The 20,673-nt window shown below is 39.7% G+C and overlaps 1 protein-coding gene and 1 long non-coding RNA gene across 4 annotated transcripts in view; one reads left to right on the forward strand and one right to left on the reverse strand.

Moving 5' to 3' along the window:
* The window catches only part of TAX1BP1 (Tax1 binding protein 1), a 63,350-nt gene extending 50,468 nt beyond the window's left edge, over positions 1-12,882 (reverse strand). For all 3 annotated transcript variants that reach the window (XM_064444347.1, XM_064444348.1, XM_064444346.1), the window contains exons 1-2: positions 12,776-12,882; positions 9,678-9,861 (exon numbers count right to left, since the gene is read on the reverse strand). In XM_064444347.1, the coding sequence (XP_064300417.1) occupies positions 9,678-9,854 (177 nt within the window). In that variant the 5' untranslated portion in view covers positions 9,855-9,861; positions 12,776-12,882. The remainder of the gene's footprint in view (positions 1-9,677; positions 9,862-12,775) is intronic.
* Positions 12,883-14,971: 2,089 nt separating this feature from the next.
* Positions 14,972-19,159, forward strand: LOC135311744 (uncharacterized). Its single transcript, XR_010371333.1, has 2 exons — positions 14,972-15,193; positions 18,202-19,159. It is a non-coding gene; the product is annotated as an uncharacterized LOC135311744 (long non-coding RNA).
* The last annotated feature ends 1,514 nt before the right edge of the window (positions 19,160-20,673 follow it).

Raw genomic sequence — 20,673 nt, forward strand, 5'->3', positions numbered from 1 at the left:
AATGCACTCTAGTACTTTCTTACCATCAGAAGTTTTAAATAAATGAGAATTTTCAATGACAGATACCGTCAAACTTTGTGAGCCAGGAGGAATACAAGAGGCACAGTTTGCTAGTTTAATTTAAAAACCTGGCATAGGTAATGGCAATACCCACATTCAAGCATACAAACATATATCACACAAGAACTCCAGCACAAAACCTTCTGAAGTTCAGAAGAGGAAAACGGAGAATGACCTGTCAAACTACACAAAAGACTTTTTGTGAACTCTGAACTCAAGTTCATCACCATCATTGACTGGTTGTGCTGATACTTTTTAAGGAATTCATCGAAAACTCTGAAAACATTTTCCTTAGAGTTAAAAACTAAAAAAAAAATTTATGTGCTTATTTCTTAGACAAAAGAGCAAATTAGACTTAGATGATACAACTTCCCTAAACCAACAGGAGAACAATCCATGATATAACAAGAATTAGAAATAATGTCTCTGCTACTAACCTGGTGTTTAACACATTCTTCTATCTCTTCTGTTTCTCTACATTTAATTCCCACAAACTCCACTCATAAATCCATTTTGAAATTAGAAAGTTGTGCATAAATTCCAACACTCTCACTCTCCAGAGGTTAACCAGCATATTAATAATTCAGAAACCAAATCCTACTTTAGCCTTCTCAACCCATGTTCGAACCAAAAACAGATGACTAAACATGCCTCCTACAAACATGTCGTATCCAGATTATGTTATTATGTACAAACAATGTGTTACTCAAACAATCCTCACTTTCTTTAATTCAGTCTCCATAAAACAGAAAGCTTTAATAGGCCATTACAGAGTAATCCATTCATTACATTCCTATTCCCTATTTTTGATCAAAAAGGCTTATTTCAGTTTAGGATATCATAAACTACTTTTTAGTTACATAAACCAGCTCTGTAGCTGCAGTGGAAATGTGGAAGTCTGGTAAAAGCAAAGTTGTCTAATACCAAGTACTCTGCAATCCGGTTGGGCAAGTTGGGACAAGTCAACTGTCCGCAATACTCATACCAGATGAGTTTTCCTTCTAATAATAAATACGTATGTAGTCATCACAAAATTTTCTTCTTCTTCTCCTGTGCTGCCCCACACATAACAGACTTTCTTACTGACATGCTACCAGTGCAATTAGCTTCCCCATATTTACACTTCACCCACAGCACGTTCCCACAAAACAGCTACAAGAAAATTGCTGACTAGAAAAATAAATGGGGGGCATGAGGAAGGCAAAATTTATATGCCTATCTATATGCCAATAATGAATTATCAAATATATTACTGAGGAAAAAAAAATAACTGTTTTGTTTCGGCCTACCTCCTTTAACTTTCATTTGACTTATCTTACAATGAAAGTAAGCTTTTCTAAGAAGCTCTGCCTTACAAGTGCACACTGTTTGGAGTGAAAAGTTATTTCAGACTTCTTAACTTCTTAAGTTTCAGATGAATGTGGCTAATAAACACTTCCCTGTTTCTCTGTTTTATTCAATTTCTTTCCTTTTATAATGCCTTGGTAAAGTCAGTCAACTCCATCTTGAGAGAGAGCACTTTAAAGAAACACTGCTGTAAGGGAAGCTCACTTGGCATTTTCTTCCCCAGCCTCAGGAAGTTATGCAATTAGAAGAGCAGCATTCATTCTGCTGCATTAAGAGTGTCTTACCTATCTATACAACACATACTAACAGCAGCAGACCAAAAAAGCAAACCCAGGAAATACTTCTTTAGCTGAACCAACTTTGGCAAAACCAATGAGCCTTTACTAGAAATGCCTAATACGGCCCAATTTAAATAAAAAACACAACAACACAACAAAAACAACCAAACCAAAAACCCAACAACAATAAAAAATTACAAACCCACAAAACTCTTCACAGTAAAAGCGACACCCTTTTTGTAATTTAGAAGGTAAACTACATCATTTAGAAAGTAATTTGGCAAAGTACCTTAAGTACTGCAAGATGTCAATAAACAACCTCTGAAAGAAGCAAAATTATAGACAGTAGATAAGGTTTTAGACATACTTTATACAGTATAATTATTACTGACAACAGTAAGTTAGCAGCCTTTACATATTTCACATGGTAGGAAACTGTTATTTTGACCCAAACCACAGAAAACACAAGTATCTAAGCAAAATGCAATTGGGCTCAGTATCCTAAGAAGTGATTTCTCCAAAGCAGGCTTGGTTTGCACCATAACCCTGAGCTCAAGTAACATTACTTGAAAGTCACAGTAGTGCTAGCGCTACTGTAGCCTACAAGAGTCTCTACAAAAGGCAGTTCCAGGTAACAAGTTCTTCTAAGCCAATTACAAGATGGAAAAATTCAAACATCCCAGAGCAGTGAAGCTCATACCGAAGAATATTACTGATAGTTTACTGTTAACACTGACACACCGACATGATAAACTTTTGAACACATGCATCATCATCAAATAATAATATTTAAATGCCAGTTCTGAAAGAATCACACTGTACAAAAAACTTCAAAACATGGACATGAGGAAAAACTTATTGAAGTATTACACCCACTTTAGTAACATTAAGACATAGGCATTTCGAAGTAAGTAAACAATGAAGGCAAAGCTACAACCTTAGTTTTTTTGGTGTGTCTGTGATCACCTTATGCCACTTGCAACTTTGACTTACCTCAGTCCAAGTCATTTAAGACTTCACTTCAGACATGACCTCACTGCTCACACTGAGATGAAAATTTGTAATACAGCAGGAGCCCTAAAGCTGAAACATTTTGGGATAGAAGATGGCTGCAAGGTACTCTAGACTCTTTATGAAAGGCTGTATTCTTAATATGTTCTCTCATGCCCAGACCTGAAGAAGTCCATCTCTGCTAAATGTTACAAACACGTACAGACAATCTTTTAACGTGGGTTATTGAGAACATGTGGTATTTGTTGCAGTATCAAGGTACTATCAGGATCCTAACCTATTATCATCTCTTGTTGGTTGTGTTTCTACCTCATAGTTCAGAGGAATAATTCAAAATCACATTGACAGAGTGCCCAGACCATAGGATCAACTTTATCTCTTATTAGGTATAAATCAAAATAAATATAGAAACAATATGAACTCTCTAAAAGAAAACCTAGTACATATGTAAATGTTCAGGGAAATGTTACGACAGATCAAAGAGTAACAAAGGTACTGTTTACTTTAAGAAGTAAGCATGGAAATGTATTAAGAAAGAGTGGGTGGGGTTTAAGTGGAATATTAATTTACTATCACATTTCATGAAAACTATAAATTAGCACAATCTTTCACTTCAAAACTGTTACCAGCTACTGACCACTTTGTTATGCCAATTCCGTCTCTGACCACACAAACCTACCATAGCAAATATTTTTAGAAAATTAATGACACTTAAAATTAAACACCGAAATTTCTTATCAAAGGTAACCATCCAGTAAACCCAGATTATCATCTCTTCATTTAGTACAGAAACAGTGAACAACATTGCCATGGGACTTCTTTCTCATAAGGAGAAAAAAAAAAAACAAAAACCTCTATTTAAGACATGTCTTTCCAAAGAAGGTAAATCAGAAACCAATAGAATCACTCTAATTTGTGGATATAGTAATTATTAAAACATTCTGAATGCCAATAATTCTATTCTATTCACAACTATTTTAAAAACAGGACATACTGTCTACTACACACTCCTGTATCTAGCATGCTCTGCCATGCAGTGATGTTTCCATGCCAGAAAAATTGTATTTCAATATGCATGTGGTCAATAACACATCCAGCTGTTGCACTATACTTCATAACATGATCTGTATATATAGAAGCAATTGGTATCTTAAAAAAAAAAAACAACACACCAATCTACAACAAAATCAAAACACTGAAATGACTCACACAAGTTTTGCTGTAATTTGCAGTCCAAAGACGACATAGTAATCCAGAGTACTAAACAAAAACATATCTATATTATCTTTATACAGCACAACTACCAGGCTATTTCTTACGTGTCCATTAAATCTACTGTTAAATTCTGTTAGAGATTTTTGAACACAGACAAGTTAATTCTGAGGTTTGCTATAAATCAGTACATTGAAAAGACAGAAATTAAGTTGCCTGTAAATATGGGTACTGCACTGATGCAGAAACAGTAGCTCATGGTGACCTCTTAATACTGAGTACCCTTTCAGAGCAAGTAGGCATTTGTTGTGTTCAGATAAGTTACTAAGATCTTCCCAACACTGCTTATGCAGCGTTTCCCCATACGTTAAGTTACCAGAATGTCAGATCACCGTTTTTAAGTTGTGGATATTAAAAATGTGGACATTAAGAAAGAAATAAATATGTTTTTCTTCTCTGGGGGTACGTTGAAGCAGTCAATACCAAAGCACATCTATAACATAAGTCAATATCCTAGAAGAACAGTCATGTAGATTTCTTAGAAAAATATGCCAACTAGAACCGAGGAACAGAAAAGTTTTGATGGAATAGTTAGTCAATGACACAGCAAGACCAAAGCCATTAGCTTAACATACGTAATATTACCTGCTGATATCACAGGTCTTTCCAGCATGCTGGCCTCAGCAAAATTAAATCTTCAGAAACCCAGAAAGTATTACGATATACTGTACAAACACCTACACCTTTAACGCTACTGTCTTGAAGCAGTAACTTTATTATGCCCATAAAATTCTTTCCTTGTGCCTTTGAGACGTGTATTAAACCTGTCTCCCTTGCATACTGAACATCTGTCAGTCCTACTTGCTCGCATATGCCCTAGACAGAGGGGTAAGCACTTCTTCCTAAATGCCAAGCAGGTTTTTCAAACACTTGTTCAAGCCTGGACATTATGCATTAATAATGCAAAAAACAAAAATCATGTGGCCATTAGATTATTTTACTTTATTGTGAAATAAAGTCACAAGATTTAGGCTTCCCTATCCGGAGGTCAGGACCACCAACCAGACAGACCATTTTTACAACCAGATGTAGTGCACATATTTTTCTTCATTTCAAAGGTTTAGATTTTAATTAAAATCTAAGGGCCTCTCCACATTTCAATTAATCAGAAAGAAGCAGAGAAGAATAAAAAGGGGACACTGGTCTTAGATCATCCTGGGAGTACAGATCTCCTATGAAATCTATCAAGAATGATAAGCTTTCTCCCCTTCAACTCCACACTAGGAACCATGAGGTGGTTCTGCACAGAAGAAAACTGCATGAAGAGGGACTCAGGCTCAGGATGTCCATGCCAAGTACTAGACCAGTACCTGTCTGTAAAACTGACTTTTTTTTTTCTTGCTAACAAGTAAGGACATAACTGATCAAGATCTTTCAGTACTTGATTTGTGACCCTCCAGGATGTCACAAAAGCAAAAAGAAATAGCAAAGACAGACAACAGACTTGAAGACTCAGTCAAAACCTGCTTTTAAGCCTCCTGTAGGAGACAAGGAATAAGAGAGACAAATATATACAGAAAAGAATAAAAATGCCGTGTATTCAGAACTTCAGCTCTAAAGAATATCATCTTCATTATTGTACTTCCCACACCTCCAAGTTTTTGCCAAAGGTTCAATCCCAAAAGTAGCATATACACCTAGTTTGTAAGCAAGTCAGTACATCTGAACTAATTCTCTTATACGCAGCATTACCCTTTCAGTGTATGAACACAGGGTTTGCATTTCTCTAAACAACAGAAAATTACTTACTTGTTAACAGTTTTAAACCTACTACCCCCAGCATGATATGCCTTATGCTCAGCATTACAGAAGGTCAACATTTAGCAACTTAAATCACACTGGGAACTACAAAAACCACATTTCACCTACAGCTTATGCAGAGAAGTTGGTAGAATCTGTTAAGTTTTAGAACTGTTACTCATTTGCTGATTTATTTAGTTCTTTGTCATAATGCTGTATGTCACAAATCCCTAGCTCAGGTCTGAAGTTCTAGACCTATTCTACCTCCCAACAAGACCTTTTTCATGTCTCTGATGGAGAACAGGGAGGCAATACATTATCTTGCCTTGGCTCCTATTTTAAGTTGCTTTGTAAAATATCCATAAGAAGATATCTGTGAACAAACAACTGTAAACATGATGGAACCTGCTGTGGTACCTTTCATTGAAGCCATTATCTGTCCATAATACAAAGTATAAACCAATACTCAGTGATGAAAGTGGAATACTCAGTAGACACAGAAAATTGGAAACATTCCTAGTGGGGGGGGGGGGGGTGGGGTGTGTGGAAACCCTCACAAGCATTAAGTCTAGCAAGTGAAAAGGAAGGTATACCAGGTAGAAAAGACTGATATAATGAAGAGCAAAATGAAATTCTGTAATAAATACATAAATGAATAAATTACCACAATAAGACACACAGGAAAAAAAAAATCTTATTAGCAATTTCTGGCTCCTACCAAGGATTCCATTTCTAACATCACTTTTTCACATAACCTGCACAACACTAACAGCAACTACAACAATCACAAATGCAAATGCATGTGGAATAAGAATAGTCTATTAGACATGTAATGCATACTATAGAAACATTTAAAAACTCACAAGCTAGAAATTAAGAGTCAGTATTATGAAATCAGGTTTTGCTTCTGGAACTATTAGCTCCATTTCCATTTAAACGGGAAACAAACTGACAAACCAAACCCTTAAAAGGTGCTCTTCAGAATAAAACTCCAAAAAGATTTGAAAAGGAAGTTTCAGTTGTCATTCCACATTAAGCACCCATGCCAATAGACTAGGTGTAGCCCTCCTCCCACACAACTTCCTAGTCCACTTGTCTCCATCAGTGATGCCAGTTGCCCACTGCATCACACAGCCATCAAACTGAAGAACCAACCAGCTGTGAAACAAGGCAGTAAAAGCTGGGGGAAGAGGGGCTGTCGTCTTCTGGCAGATCACTTCCCCAATCCATTTCACTGTGCAGCTGCACAAACTGCCAGACTAGTAAAACAAACAGGATAATATAAGGATACAAATAACCAATATCTACGCAACACATCATCACTGCTGAAAAAATCTTCTCGGACTTGCAACCTAAATGAAAACCATTCATTAAAAAAGTACCTACAGATTTTGATCAGTTCGATAAAAAAAATTCTGCCCTGTGTTTGCTCAACTCGTTAACTAAGAATACAGTTGAAGCCACTGCCCCCTAAAATGGAACAAAAGTCAACATTAGAACACAAACCAACACAATGCTCACATGAGGGGTAGGGAGGAATCTTATTTCCTACTTATTTTCTATACTAATCTGAAACTACCACTAGGTTTTTTACGGCTGAGGTGTTTTTGTTTGTTTTAAACTAGGTGCCTTTTCCCCTCTGTCTAGTATTCACTATCACAACACTAGCAACTTTCTGTGCAAATCCAGGCAAAGGATAAACAGGTTTGTCTTCCAAGTAATCTATTCACCTCAGAAAGACAAGGTGGACTTATGTTTCCTCTACATGAACAGAAGCCTCACTTTCCTTGCATACTAGGCCAATACAGAAGGCCATTAATTATTGTTCTTAAAATTAGTTAAGATTTGCCTTTTTTTTTTTCCTCGCTGAAAATCGCTTTACAAAACATGCATCACATCCTTCTTATGTGTTTTAGAAAGGTAAATGATAAAACTCCTGCCTGTTTTATCAGCTTTCAAACTACCTCTACGTGGTTTGTTGATTGTCCAGGAACAAATCAGTTCTCTAGAAGTCACTTATTTTTACACTCAAATCACAGTACAGTACAACTTCTATTATCTAACCCAGGATTACTATATTTTCACAATTTATTTTACCGTAAACATTACTCATACACATACATATTTGTGACACAGATACAACTGGACAGCTGGCTCCATTTACCTCATTGTACTATAACTATACTAAGACAGTATAATCATAACGCTTACTCAGCATAAACTGACATAGTCACAAAAAGAAAACTATTTTCATCGGTTTCCCCCATCTTGCAATGCTTCCTTCCCTTATGTTGATGAGAATTAGATGAACTGGAAATTCAGTTGGGGAATTCCATTTTAAAAATCCGGTCCCAAAATGTTGGTCTTAACCTCAATCAATTCCCTGATTTGATTCATCACACAAGAGCTTGTTTCACATAATGGAGAGGAAGCACAAGAAGTAAGCCACCCTGAGTAAAAGATGATGACACTTCTTTCAGCAGTAGTACTCCCTTATGGCAGCTCAACACGTTCCTCAAATGACTGCCAAAGCTGTATTACCTGCCACTGCTCAAGTAGAGTAAAAACTCATACCTCAATAGTTTACAAATCTATCATCACAGTCAAGATGAAATCAAAGATACCAGTACATCGTACACAGAATTTCATGTAGTCACCGAAAAAACTGTTCCATGCCTTTTTTTTTTAAATTTCCCTAGCTAGTGTTTTTAGGGTCCTGTCTACTGCCTGCATCACTTAGATCAACAGACAAAGCCACAACAGTCACTTCCCAAATTACATTTAAATAGTTTCAGAATGCTTACGGGTAATATGAACAGTAGCCTCTTTAAAGATTTGATAAACATTTTTTAAAGCTTCATTATTGCCATTAACTAAACATTCAAGTGTGCTCAGTTACACTATTTGTCAAAACTTTGCAGATAGTCAAGATATATATACACGCATATTTTTAAAAACTTCCCACTAGAGAAATCTGCCTGTTTTAGTTAATGCCTCCATCACACAATGTAATGACTGTGTAGTCACTGCATATAGCATTAAAAAGGCTTCTGCTCTGTTATAGAGCAGAGTACTTCTATTTTGCAGAAGAGTAATTTATCTTGAATAAAAATGAACAATCCACTGACGATCTGCAGATTACAGTGAAGTCAAGCATCCACATTCTTCAACAGTGGGCAGTTCTAAGAGAAAGGTCCACCAGTACTGGGATTGTCTGTTACCCTTCTCCTTTCCTCGCTGCCAAAGTATCACTACTTTAAAGCCCGAATCAAAACTTCTAACCATTCAAGTAAGGAATTTAAGCATCATCTACTAGAAGCTATACTGACAAAGAAACATAGATCAAGGTCTTAAGTAGAAGCACATGTAAGAATCAATTCATTTCTAATCCCATAAATTAAACTTGATTAACTTTTAAAAATAACTCCAAATAAATCAAATCACTGACGTGACGCAACCTAGATGTAGCCTCACCTCTCCCCATTTTCCAGGGTCTGTTTTGAATAATTTTAGTGATAATTTTACTGTTCAGCCTGTTTTAGCAACAAAAATGAGTCAGGGATATGGGTCAAGATATCTCCAGCTTAGCTTTTGTTCTTTCCACACACATTTCACACTTACTCTGCCTCACACTCTTCATGCAGTCCTGTTCACAATGTCACTCTGTGCTCACACATCTCTTCCCAAATCATCTCTATTTAATCTTGCACTACACCACCACATCTCACCTTCCCTTTACTCCAGCAGACTTAGAGCATACTCATTCCTCTAGCTATGACCTCCAGTTTGATCTTTGCTACAAAACTCACACTCTAATAGCAGGAACCAATACATCACTTAAGCGATGTTCCACTTAAGTTTATGAGAAAGCCTTTACTGCTGATGGAATTTTTTTGAATTTTTTTTCTATCTGGTAAGAAAGAAGACTGTAAACATTTGAGAAATAGCAATAGAACAAACTTTACTTACCTTGAAAATACCAACCCAGTCTTTTTGATGAGGATGGATGAACTGGGTCAGAGTGTAGTGACATTCAAGGTGTGTGTTTGGAAGGTAACTTTTTGCCACATTTTGAAAAATCACATGTGCAAAATTGGAAGTCTGCAAAGTGTTAGCGGAAGAGGGAACTTCCTGAAACGATGACATGATTGATCTGTAACAAAATTAAAGAAGTTGCTACTTAAATACAGTGGAAAAATGAGTTCAGTTAAAAAAATAAGCTATTTGAAATATACAAGACAGAGAAACCTAACAATTAGTTCCTCTGTTCTGAAAACAGATAGCTATAGACCAAGTCCACCACAGTGCACTGCCTCAGCATCGCTCCAAAACAACCACCTCTTAGAATAAAAGGGCAGTCATTTTAGTGATGGCATCAAGATGGAGAGAAAACATTGCTTAGCTGAATGCCCCCAGTACTATACCTCAGACAGTGGCAGAAAGTGGGAAATAACAGCAATGGTGTGAAAACAAAGCAGGATTCTAACTTAATGAAATATTCTTAATGATTCTGGATGTGGCAGGGGAGAAGAAACAAAGCTTCCTAGTTTCCCTACTTCAACTTTTCTCAGAATCCGTACTGCTCAGTGCTTTTCACAGCATTTTTATATGTGAAGTTTTTCTTCCCCCTCAATAAAAGTCAGAAAAGTTCCATTTTAAGGCATTTTTTTAAAAGCAAGAAAGTTTATCTGAACAGGAGGGTTTTGTTTGGCAGGGTTTGGTGGTTTTTTCCTTCTTCAAAAGAGTTCTCTTGCCTCTGTTTAGCAGTCTGTGGGCATCTTTTACTGTTCTCACTGTAACACATATGCTCCAAGCCCTGCATGTTTAGCTTCATCACCATAAACAATGGACTTCATTGACAGCGGGAACATTTACGTATGCATGCAGTTTGATGGCTTAACACTAATCAGTTGGACTGCAACTTTTAATCATGCTTTCCATTCACCACCTCATTCAGGATAGAGAGTACTAAAAATCACAGCAATGCAAGATGCTTCACAAGCAGAACAAGAATGCCCCTCCCGCAGATTTAGCGATACCTGCCAAAAATATAAGATGGGCAACTGACAAGTTTCTAGTGTTTGATTTCAGTGTACAGTCACAAGTTTGTCAAAACATTTGATATTAGGAGGATTGGGGCCCTATAAATCTAACACATTTCTAGAAAGATGAGCCATCCTACTCTTGCAATTGCTATTAAAAGTCATTTGATAATGACCAAGCAAATTCACACCTTGAATGAGGTAACTGCCAAGTGTGTGACATAATATATTTACTTTCGTTGAAGATATATGCGGAAACCAATCCCAAAAAGGGCTGGGCTGCTGCAAGTCTCAAGAAGTTCAAAGATTAAAGGCTGTCTGTGTATTTCCTATAGCCTCTTAAAATTTCACCAGTTAAAAAATAAGTAGGAAAGAGCTCATGTTTTCTGAAATAAAATGCACTATGAAGTAAACAGGTGTTCATCACTCAAAACAAGGAAAAAGTAAACAGGAATTTTTTCGGTTTAAACCCTCAATGTTTTAAGCTTATTACTGCCCAATTTACCATCGCATACGAAGTATATACAGGCAGCCATGACCTTATTTTGGTGTTTCAGATGTTAAACAAAAGGCAGTTTTATACCCTGAACAACACAAGTAATTAGATAAAATGCCAAACTTGCAAAGATTAACAGATATAAAGGACAAAAACAAGAACTTACACAAGCAAGATATTCAGTAAAGATCAAAAGATGGCTCTTGAGAGACAATGGGGTACACATAAATCCTATCTGTTATCTAGCTTTGAAGTCCAGAAGAGCATAGGAAATTTTACAGCAGAGTAAAACCCTGAAAACTCCCACACCTCACAAAACAGAGGATTACATTTAAGACATCTATCAAATCCACTCTGAACTATAAATGGTATGAAGCAGCATTTTCTAAAATTCTAAAACACGCAGAAGAACCTTAGGCTTTTTTGAGTGCAACAGATTAATTCATTTTTAGTAATTCAGTAGTACCTGAAGCCAAATAATATTGACATGAAACAGACTTTCAGCTTTCATTACCCATGACAAGTACAAAAAAGAGCAAACAAAGCATTAATAACAAAACCAATTCATTTTAACTTTTTTTAAATCGGTCTATCTTAACAATCAGATAAAAAGCACATATTAAAAATCAGATATAAAAAGCACATATTAAAAAAAAAAAAAAAACCACAACACGCAAACAAACCAAAAGCCACCAAACCAACATTCATTTCTGTGCACTGGTTGCCAGCTACCGCAGCTGAGTACTGGCCTTAGTGAAACCAGTAAAGGGAGACTGGTTTCCAAGCCCAAAGCAGAACTATTCACAGATCTAAACTTGTGCAGACCAGCAGAATCATCTGGGATTACTGATCCCCAGCAGGAAAATCCCCGAGGCTTAGGTGAAGCCGAGATCTACTTACAGTTCAAGGATAGTTTAGGGGATGCTGGCTGCTTGCTTGCCTAGCTCACAACTACCGGTTGGGAAAGAGGGGCGGAGGAGGAGGAGGTGGAGGAAGAGCTATGCTTAGGCTTCATTACCGACGTGACTAGTGATTCCCCCGGGGGAGGCCGAACGACGCGTTCGGTTTTACGCACCCAAAAGGAGGAAAAGCTCGTCAAGCAGGAAAAACAAAAGCAGGGCGAGCCGCACCGCCCCAGCCGGCTCCTCCCGCCGTCCCCCAGCTGCGGCCCCGGCGAGACGGGGCACACCGACACCCCCGGCCCCTACCTGCCTCCCACCCCTGCTCCGCCAGCGCCCGCCGCCGGTCACCTTTGCTCCGGGACTGAGGTAGAGGAGGGAGCTCCACCGCCGCCTCCCCTCACAGCACTGCCGCCCGGGCCCCGCTACCCCCGTTCTCCCCTCCCGACTACGGCCGGCCCAAACAGCTGGGGAAGGGGGGGGGGGAGGGGGAGCGGGCGGCTTCCCAGTGGCGCAGAACCGAGGCCCGCGGCCCAACAACCCGCCCGCCCCAGCGGCTGCCGGCGGCCGGCGGCACGGGAGGTGTCAGACCCGCCCGTCCCCTCCGCCAGGCCTAGGAGGGCCCCTTACCTCGGGCAGGCGCGGAGGGCGCCGGGGACATCAACACGGCGCCTCCGCCATAAGCGCCTCACGGCTCCGCCCGCCCGCCGACGTCACTTCCAGCACCGGCCCTGCCCGCGCGGGGCGGGACGCCAGCGAGGAGCCGGAGCCGGAGCCGGAGCCGGAGCCGGAGCCGGAGCCGGAGCCGGAGCCGGAGCCGGAGCCGGAGCCGGAGCCGGAGCCGGAGCCGGAGCCGGAGCCGGAGCCGGAGCCGGAGCCGACCGAGGTCCGGCTGGGCCCACCCCGCGCGGCGTGAGGCCCCTCAGGCCTTCCCGCCCTCCCACGCGCCTTCATGGGGGCGCGAGGGCCTGAATTGGGCTGTGTGCTCAGCGCGCGCAGGGCCCTGCAGCTCCTACCTCAGTAAAGTGCACCTGTCCCCTTACCACAGTTCCCTCCCTTCATGTTCGTTATTACATTACCTCTAAAATACTCACATACCCTAATTTAATCATCTCCTCCCCTGTCCCACTTCCAAAACACAGGGGTATTTGCACCTCTTAAGTAGCCACCATTAATGTCCCAGCCTTTGCAGGTCTTCCCAAACCAATGGAGGGGTGAGATAAGAGTGACGTTAAACGCTTACACGCAGTTCTGCTTGTCTACGTTTGTAGATCTCTGTGAAAGTACATTACCTCCTAAATACACTGACTCTACTTGATTTTCATCCAAAGTTGAGTCACAGATCACTTACCAGAGTAACAGGGCTGAGTAACAATAACCAGTGATGAGTAACTATCATATGCACCACTTCTCCCAGTATGCCCAATGCTGGTCACTACCACAAACTAGCTTCAAGGTCACCTTTACCTCTTTGCTACTACTGTTTCTTATATGTTTTCATGTGTATTTTCAATAAACAGATTATGTGGAGAGACATAATACTATTATTTGAATTAATATATTATAGAATGTGTTATAGAAAAATATATTATTATAGAATTTATTATAGAATTTATTATTAGAATTATTGATTTAGGTTTTTGACAAGTTCACCAGGTTTTCCATGGTCAGCCCTATCTAACAGAAATTAAACTAAGCTAGAGTATAGAAACTGTCCTTTTAAGTAATTAAGGTTATTCATTGTACTTGCTTCTGTTTCACGCTTCTTGTTTGTGAAAGCAGTCTTATGTCTTCAGCTGTATCACAGGTTACTATGTAATCCTTTGATTTGCATACACCATTAATAATGTTTTATATCATCCATATATTCCATTTTCCCTATAAAGCAATGAATTCCATGCATTGTATTTTAGAAGACACAAGAAGTATATGTGCAGCACTCTCTCCTTTAAGACCAGATCAATTTTTGTAGTGGAAAATGAAACTGCTATGTTAATTAGAAAAGCAATAAATATTTCTAAGGAGGTGAGGAGACATATTTCTTCTTATCTCTGCCCTCCATTTCTTCTTGCTGCTCTTTGCTCTGTATGACCTGATAAAGGGCTATTCTGTGGGCTGGGACTTGGGAAGAACTTGGGGTTTACAGTCACTAGCTGGGGACTATCAATGTTGGTGAGACTAACAAGTAGTTTTGCTTCCATTTAACACCATGATAATGCTGGTTTATGGGAATATAATGGGAAGTATGTAATAAAAATGTTCTTTGGCAGCTAACGTAGTTTTTACAGTGAATGCTTGGAAAGAATTCTGTTTCCTTATTAAAAAAAATTTATCCCCAATTCTAATATTTTAAGAAACTTGAGGTATTTCCATGCTCTGTTCATGACTGTTCATTCAGTCAAAAGAGTTAGTTATGGTTTAGTCATAATTCAGTCTTAAGCTATTATTTCTATTGCTAAATGTGTATGTAAGAGGCAAAACAAACTACACATGCTGGTATGTACATGTACAGTGTAAATATATAGGGCAAGTAAATCAAGAATAATCTTGGCTTGTACTTGTATACAAAATCCTCATGAAAAAATTTATTTTTAAACTCTGTATCTTAACTGCATTATATATAATGTTTATAATATATACATAATGTAAAAATATTCAATTATTCAAATTAAGAATATTTCTTACTGAAATAAATGTATGATTTAGTAAGTGTTCTCAGGTATGTGTTTGTATCCTAAGTTTAGATGCCAATCTCATCCCTCTAGAATTTATAGCTTTTCTACAAAAAGACAGTGCAGAGCCTTTTCTCATGTTGTTATAGTATGCAGAATTAAGTCCCAGTTGTTGAAGAGGTGGCAGTCACCGACGTGCTCCTTCACCTGGATGTTCACAAGTCCATGGGGCCGGCTGGGATCCACCCGAGGATACTGAGGGATCTGGCAGAGGAGCTCGCCAAGCCACTCTCCATCATTTATCAGCAGTCCTGGTCAACCAGGGAGGTCCCAGATGACTGGAAACTAGCGAATGTGACGCCCCTCTACAAGAAGGGTTGGAAGGAGGATCCAGGGAACTACAGGCCTGTCAGCCTGACCTCAGTGACAGGAAAGGTCATGGAGCAGATCATCTTAAATGCCATTACGCAGCACGTGCAGGAGACCCAGGGGATCGGGCTCAGCCAGCATGGGTTTATGAAAGGGAGGTCCTGCCTCACTAACCTGGTCTCCTTCTATGATAAGATGACCCGCTTAGTGGATGAGGGGAAGGCTGTGGACGTTGTCTACCTGGACTTTAGTAAGGCCTTTGACACTGTCTCCCACAGCATTCTCCTGGAGAAGCTGGCTGCTCACGGCTTGGACAAGTGCACTCTGTGCTGGGTTAAAAACTGGCTGGACGGCTGAGCACAGAGAGTGGTGGTGAATGGAGTCAAATCCAGTTGGCGGCCAGTCACAAGTGGTGTTCCCCAGGGCTCAGTGTTGGGGCCAATCCTGTTCAATATCTTCATTGATGATCTGGATGAGGGGATTGTGTGCACCCTCAGTAAGTTTGCAGATGACACCAAGCTGGGTGGAAGTGTCAATCTGCTGGAGGGCAGGAAGGCCCTACAGAGGTACCTGGACAGGCTGGATCGTTGGGCCAGAGCCAATGGTATGAGATTCAACAAGGCCAAGGGCCAGGTCCTGCACTTCAGTCACAACAACCCCATGCAACACTACAGGCTTGGGGAGGAGTGGCTGGAGAGCTGCCTGGAGGAAAAGGACCTGGGGGTGTTGGTTGACAGCCAGCTGAACATGAGCCAGCAGTGTGCCCAGGTGGCCAAGAAGGCCAACAGCATCCTGGCTTGTATCAGGAATAGTGTGGCCAGCAGGAGTAGGGAGGTGATCATGCCCCTGTACTTGGCGCTGGTGAGGCTGCACATTGAGTACTGTGTTCAGTTTGGGGCCCCTCACTACAAGAAGGACATCGAGGTGCTGGATCGTGTCCAAAGAAGGGCAACAAAGTTGGTGAAGGGTCTAGAGAACAAGCCTTATGAGGAGTGGCTGAGGGAGCTGGGGTTGTTTAGTCTGGAGAAGAGGAGGCTGAGGGGAGACCTTATCGCACTCTACAACTACCTGAAAGGAGGTTGTAGCAAGGCGGGGGTCGGTCTCTTCTCCCTACTAACAAGCAATAGGATGAGAGGAAATGGTCTCAAGCTGTGCATGGGGAAGTTTAGGTTGGACATTAGGCAAAAATTCTTCACTGAAAGGGTTGTCAAACATTGGAACAGGCTGCTTAGAAAGGTGGTTGAGTCTCCATCCCTGGAGGTATTTAAAAGAAGGGTAGACATGGTGCTTGAGGATATGGTTTAGTGGTGGACTTGGCAGTGATAGGTTAGCGGTTGGACTTGATCTTAAGGGTCTTTTCCAACCTTAATGATTCTATGAGTCTATGATTTTATTGCCCCTTTGAGAAATGAAGGACTTTACCCAAATGGACAAGTTGTGCACTGTGATCCCAGGATCAACAATCAATATGCTTGTACTGGTACAAACAAAGATTTGGATCAAGAAAAATGTGGTTGGAACTGATGAAACTTGCATTTGCTCTGAGAATTAATGGTTTTGTGCCTTAATCAGTCTGAATTTTCTAGGCAGGGATCATGAGCTACTACCGTCTGAAATACATCCATGTGATATAAAACTTTTGGAAAACTTGCTCCTGAGTAGAAAAAAAACCCCACTATTTTTCTATCTTTGCCTACATTCTCCATAAAATACTTAAAACTTCAAAATAAAAAAGAAGTTTGATCAGCATTTCTAGTGAATCCCTAGTCTTGTGAGACTCTCTAACACTAATACATTAATTCAGTTAGAAAAGCCTATTACAGGTACAATGGCAATAATCCCATCTCCTTCTGACTTGATTTTCACCTTTCCAACCCCACTGATTTCAGTAACAGGAAATGGTTTTCGTTCAAGCCAGTATTTTACACCAAATGGTATACTTTTCATGTATACCAGAATTGTACTCTAAGCATGTAGAATCAGAGTTAAGCCAATATTTGGGGTTTTTTTTAAGGAAAAAGTGGTGAATGTCAAGTAGCTTTTTGATGCAATTCTCCCTATATATGTCATAGAATCAGAACCATGGAGGTTGGAAGGGACCTCCAGAGCAGGACAGCATGTTGCTCAGGGCCTTGCCCGGCCACATTTTGAATGTCTCCAAGGATGGAGATTCCACCATCGCTTAGAGGATCTCTGCCGGTGGTTGAAAACACTCGTTGTAAAAAAGTTTCTTTATATCAAATTCTAGTTTCCCACATCACAATTTTGTCTCTTGCCTCTTGCCCTTTCATTGTACGTGGCTGAAAAGAGTTTGGAAAAACACTTTTTTTCTTTCAGGTCTTTTCTTTGGAAAAGAAAGAGCTGAAAAAAAGATCAGTTCTCTCTCCTTTTGTGTCTATATGTACAATTTCCAAAGAATATATATCTCATTTTGTTGGCAAAAACCCATTTCATCAGGGTGTTTATTTGGAAATAAAAAGCTGGCAGAACCATTTTCTTAGTGTCTGAATTTCTTAAGTGCATAAATATGAGGACAAATATACAATGGCAAATTGGGATTGTAGTCTTGATAGAAATAGTAAATAAGGTAAAAATGTTTGGAAAGGCAGTAACTGGATTTGAACATTACTAGATCCAAAAGACATTTGCAATTCAGTCTGGGACATAAAAATCCCTCTGCTTCATAATTATACTGAGACTTTTATTTGCCAGGATGATACTAGTCCCTCTTCAGGCACGAGATGAACAAGGAATAAAAACTAAGCAGCTGACCGGAATTGCCAGAGGAAGTGTGGTGCAATTACGGACTCTCAGGGAACAGAGTTGAGCATGTTTGGAAAACATTTATTATTTTCATAACTACACTCTCTTTTTAAACCTCTGAGCTCCTTTAGCAATTTATAGCCTTGAAATTAGAAATGGGTCCCTGTCACATCTGTTTAACCTTGGGTATATTTGAACTCTTATTCAGATCCAGAGCCTAACATTTTTTTCTGTTTACTTTCTGTGTTACAGCCTGAACCAAAAACTATGATGAGTTTCGGATCCAGCCCTGAATTCTTCCCCCGAGGCCCATCTTTGCTTTGTATGAGTGGCAGAAACATTATATATTTCTAGTTTTTATTACCAGAGAAAGGTACTTTATGTTGTGGATATTCAATCTATTGGTGTGACAGGATGATATTGATGAAGTGTGGTAAGAAACACTTCGGTTCTAATGATTTGATTTCATTTTGGTTTGACTCATATTTCAACACCCCCAGCTTTTAAAAGTATGGGCCATGTGAGATGTAAAATATATATATCGATGTCGCTAATCGGAAGCTCTTTCTGGTCACATTGTAAAGCACACTTAATCAACTTCTTTAAGATCATGTTACAGAAAGCTATTAACTATACTCTTAAAACAGTTAAATAGTTATAAATAATGTTTTATATTATGGCTGACAACACCGAATTGCCCAGCGTTTAAGGAAATCTAATCACAGGGCATGCAGACTTTGCCTTCCAGTAAGATGGCGTGGCAAAACATTGGAACATATTAGAAATCACATAGTATTGCTAACATTTCCTATTAAGGAGAAAGACTCTCTCTGTACATTTTGGATTTCTTTTCCAACACTTAATTGCAGCTGATGAAGAAAAGCTATTCAAAAGCTGCCAGGATTTTTAAATCTGTATGAGTGACATTGATGAAATTTGTGGGTTTTCCCAAAAGAGCATAGGTGAGAGCAGACATGTAAATTTTGTATGTGTGTGGATGTACGTGTGTGACAGAGAGAGGAGAGAGCAAGAGCTTACTCCTAAGGTGTGAGACTTGGCAGCGCTGCACTGTACAATGGGCACAAGAAACCGCATGTCTGTAAATGACCACATTTGAATTGCTGTTATTTCACTGGTGGGTTACTGTATTGTTAAAGTGAAAAGGAATGTTTGTAATAAATGCAAATAATGAATTAAATGCTTGCACATACTGAGGCTTTACTCTCTGGTGTGTAATTAATATATGTACACTGGAGACCCAGGTCTGGGGGAGTGTTTCATTTCTTATTTATGATGTTTGCAAGGGTGTTTTTTTTCCTTCTAGCATACCTCTTACTGGCACGCACAGAACTGCATGTAAATGACCACTGAGTAGGTGTCACTTAAATCTTAGCAGATATAGAACAGGTAAATACCTTTGTTTTGTATGCTTTGGTAGATTTACTGTTTCTCCCAGCCTTTTATCTTTGCTATCTGAAAGTAATAGGAATCTCCCAAATGACCAACATTTTGTTTTCAGAGGCAAGAAAACTGCATGTGGTAGGAAACAAACAACCAATGAGATTTCAAAGCTCTTGTACCTCAGGGAACAGTGCTTAACCCTGAGGGACTGAAAGTAGAAAGACACTTTCCACAGCTACCTACACCGTGCTTCTTGTATCCCCTTCTGGGTCCCCCTCCAGCCCTGGCTGCCACCACTGACAGAGCACAGAAGTGTCTGTATACTGTATCTGCAAGAAGCTTGGCAGCTTTCCTATTTTCTCATAATGGTTCATATTTTTCTCAAATCTCTGAAGATGTCAGAGTCCTCATACTAATGCTGTCTCCTGCTCCCCTAACCTGGCTTTAGCAGTTCTTGTGTCTCCACCAATTTACTAGTTTTTCTCACTCCTTGGCTCCCTGAGCAGCTGCATCTGTCACACCATGTGCTCAAATGGGGGAGCTTAGTGCTGCTCCACAACTCCCTCCCAAGACCAGTACCACTGACTGATGCAGGAGTTCGTGCTCATGCTTGACTCGGCACAGAGGAGAAGGGCTGTCGGGTCATCCAGTGCACTTGGGAGAGGTTGTGCCTGGCCTGGGACTTGAGACAGAGAGTGACTCACACTGCTTTTCCCCATAGCCCCACATTCAGCTTGGAGAGCGGTCTAAACCTCCTGTTGCTATTTGTACGGAAAAGTTCTCAGTCAACAGATCTTGAGTCGAGGTTCTCACCTCCTCCTACCGCTGGAGTTCTGAAATTACTACATTATGAGTTCTTAAATACTATGCAAAAATAATAACCATGTGGTTACACACATTACGTACAAATCAATTACCAGGAAGCACAGTGCTAAAATTTAAATTTGTCTTTAATTTATCCCCGATTATTTTGTATTCTATTGGGTCTATTAACACTGTACAGACTAGAATGTTGGATATGCTGTGCAAATTTATGTACAGAAAGTAATGCAGTCTTTTTGATTTTATTTGATCAGCACCACTTAGAAATGCAAACTATATTTTTGCCACACATATCCTATCCTTTTTTTTAAACTTTCATACCTTCCTTATTTAGCAAATTAACTTCTTTGTATAATGGATATTTTAAAAAGGCAGAATGCTACAGTGCTTACATTTCTACAACTTTGTACAAAAAGAAACATAATTAATAAATGGCTCTCCCTTTTGCTAATAACCATTTTACATTATAATGTAGCAAAGTTAGCAATATTGTCCAAAGCA

This window comes from Phalacrocorax carbo, chromosome 2, assembly GCF_963921805.1.
Source record: "Phalacrocorax carbo chromosome 2, bPhaCar2.1, whole genome shotgun sequence".
Taxonomy (NCBI): Eukaryota; Metazoa; Chordata; class Aves; order Suliformes; family Phalacrocoracidae; genus Phalacrocorax; species Phalacrocorax carbo.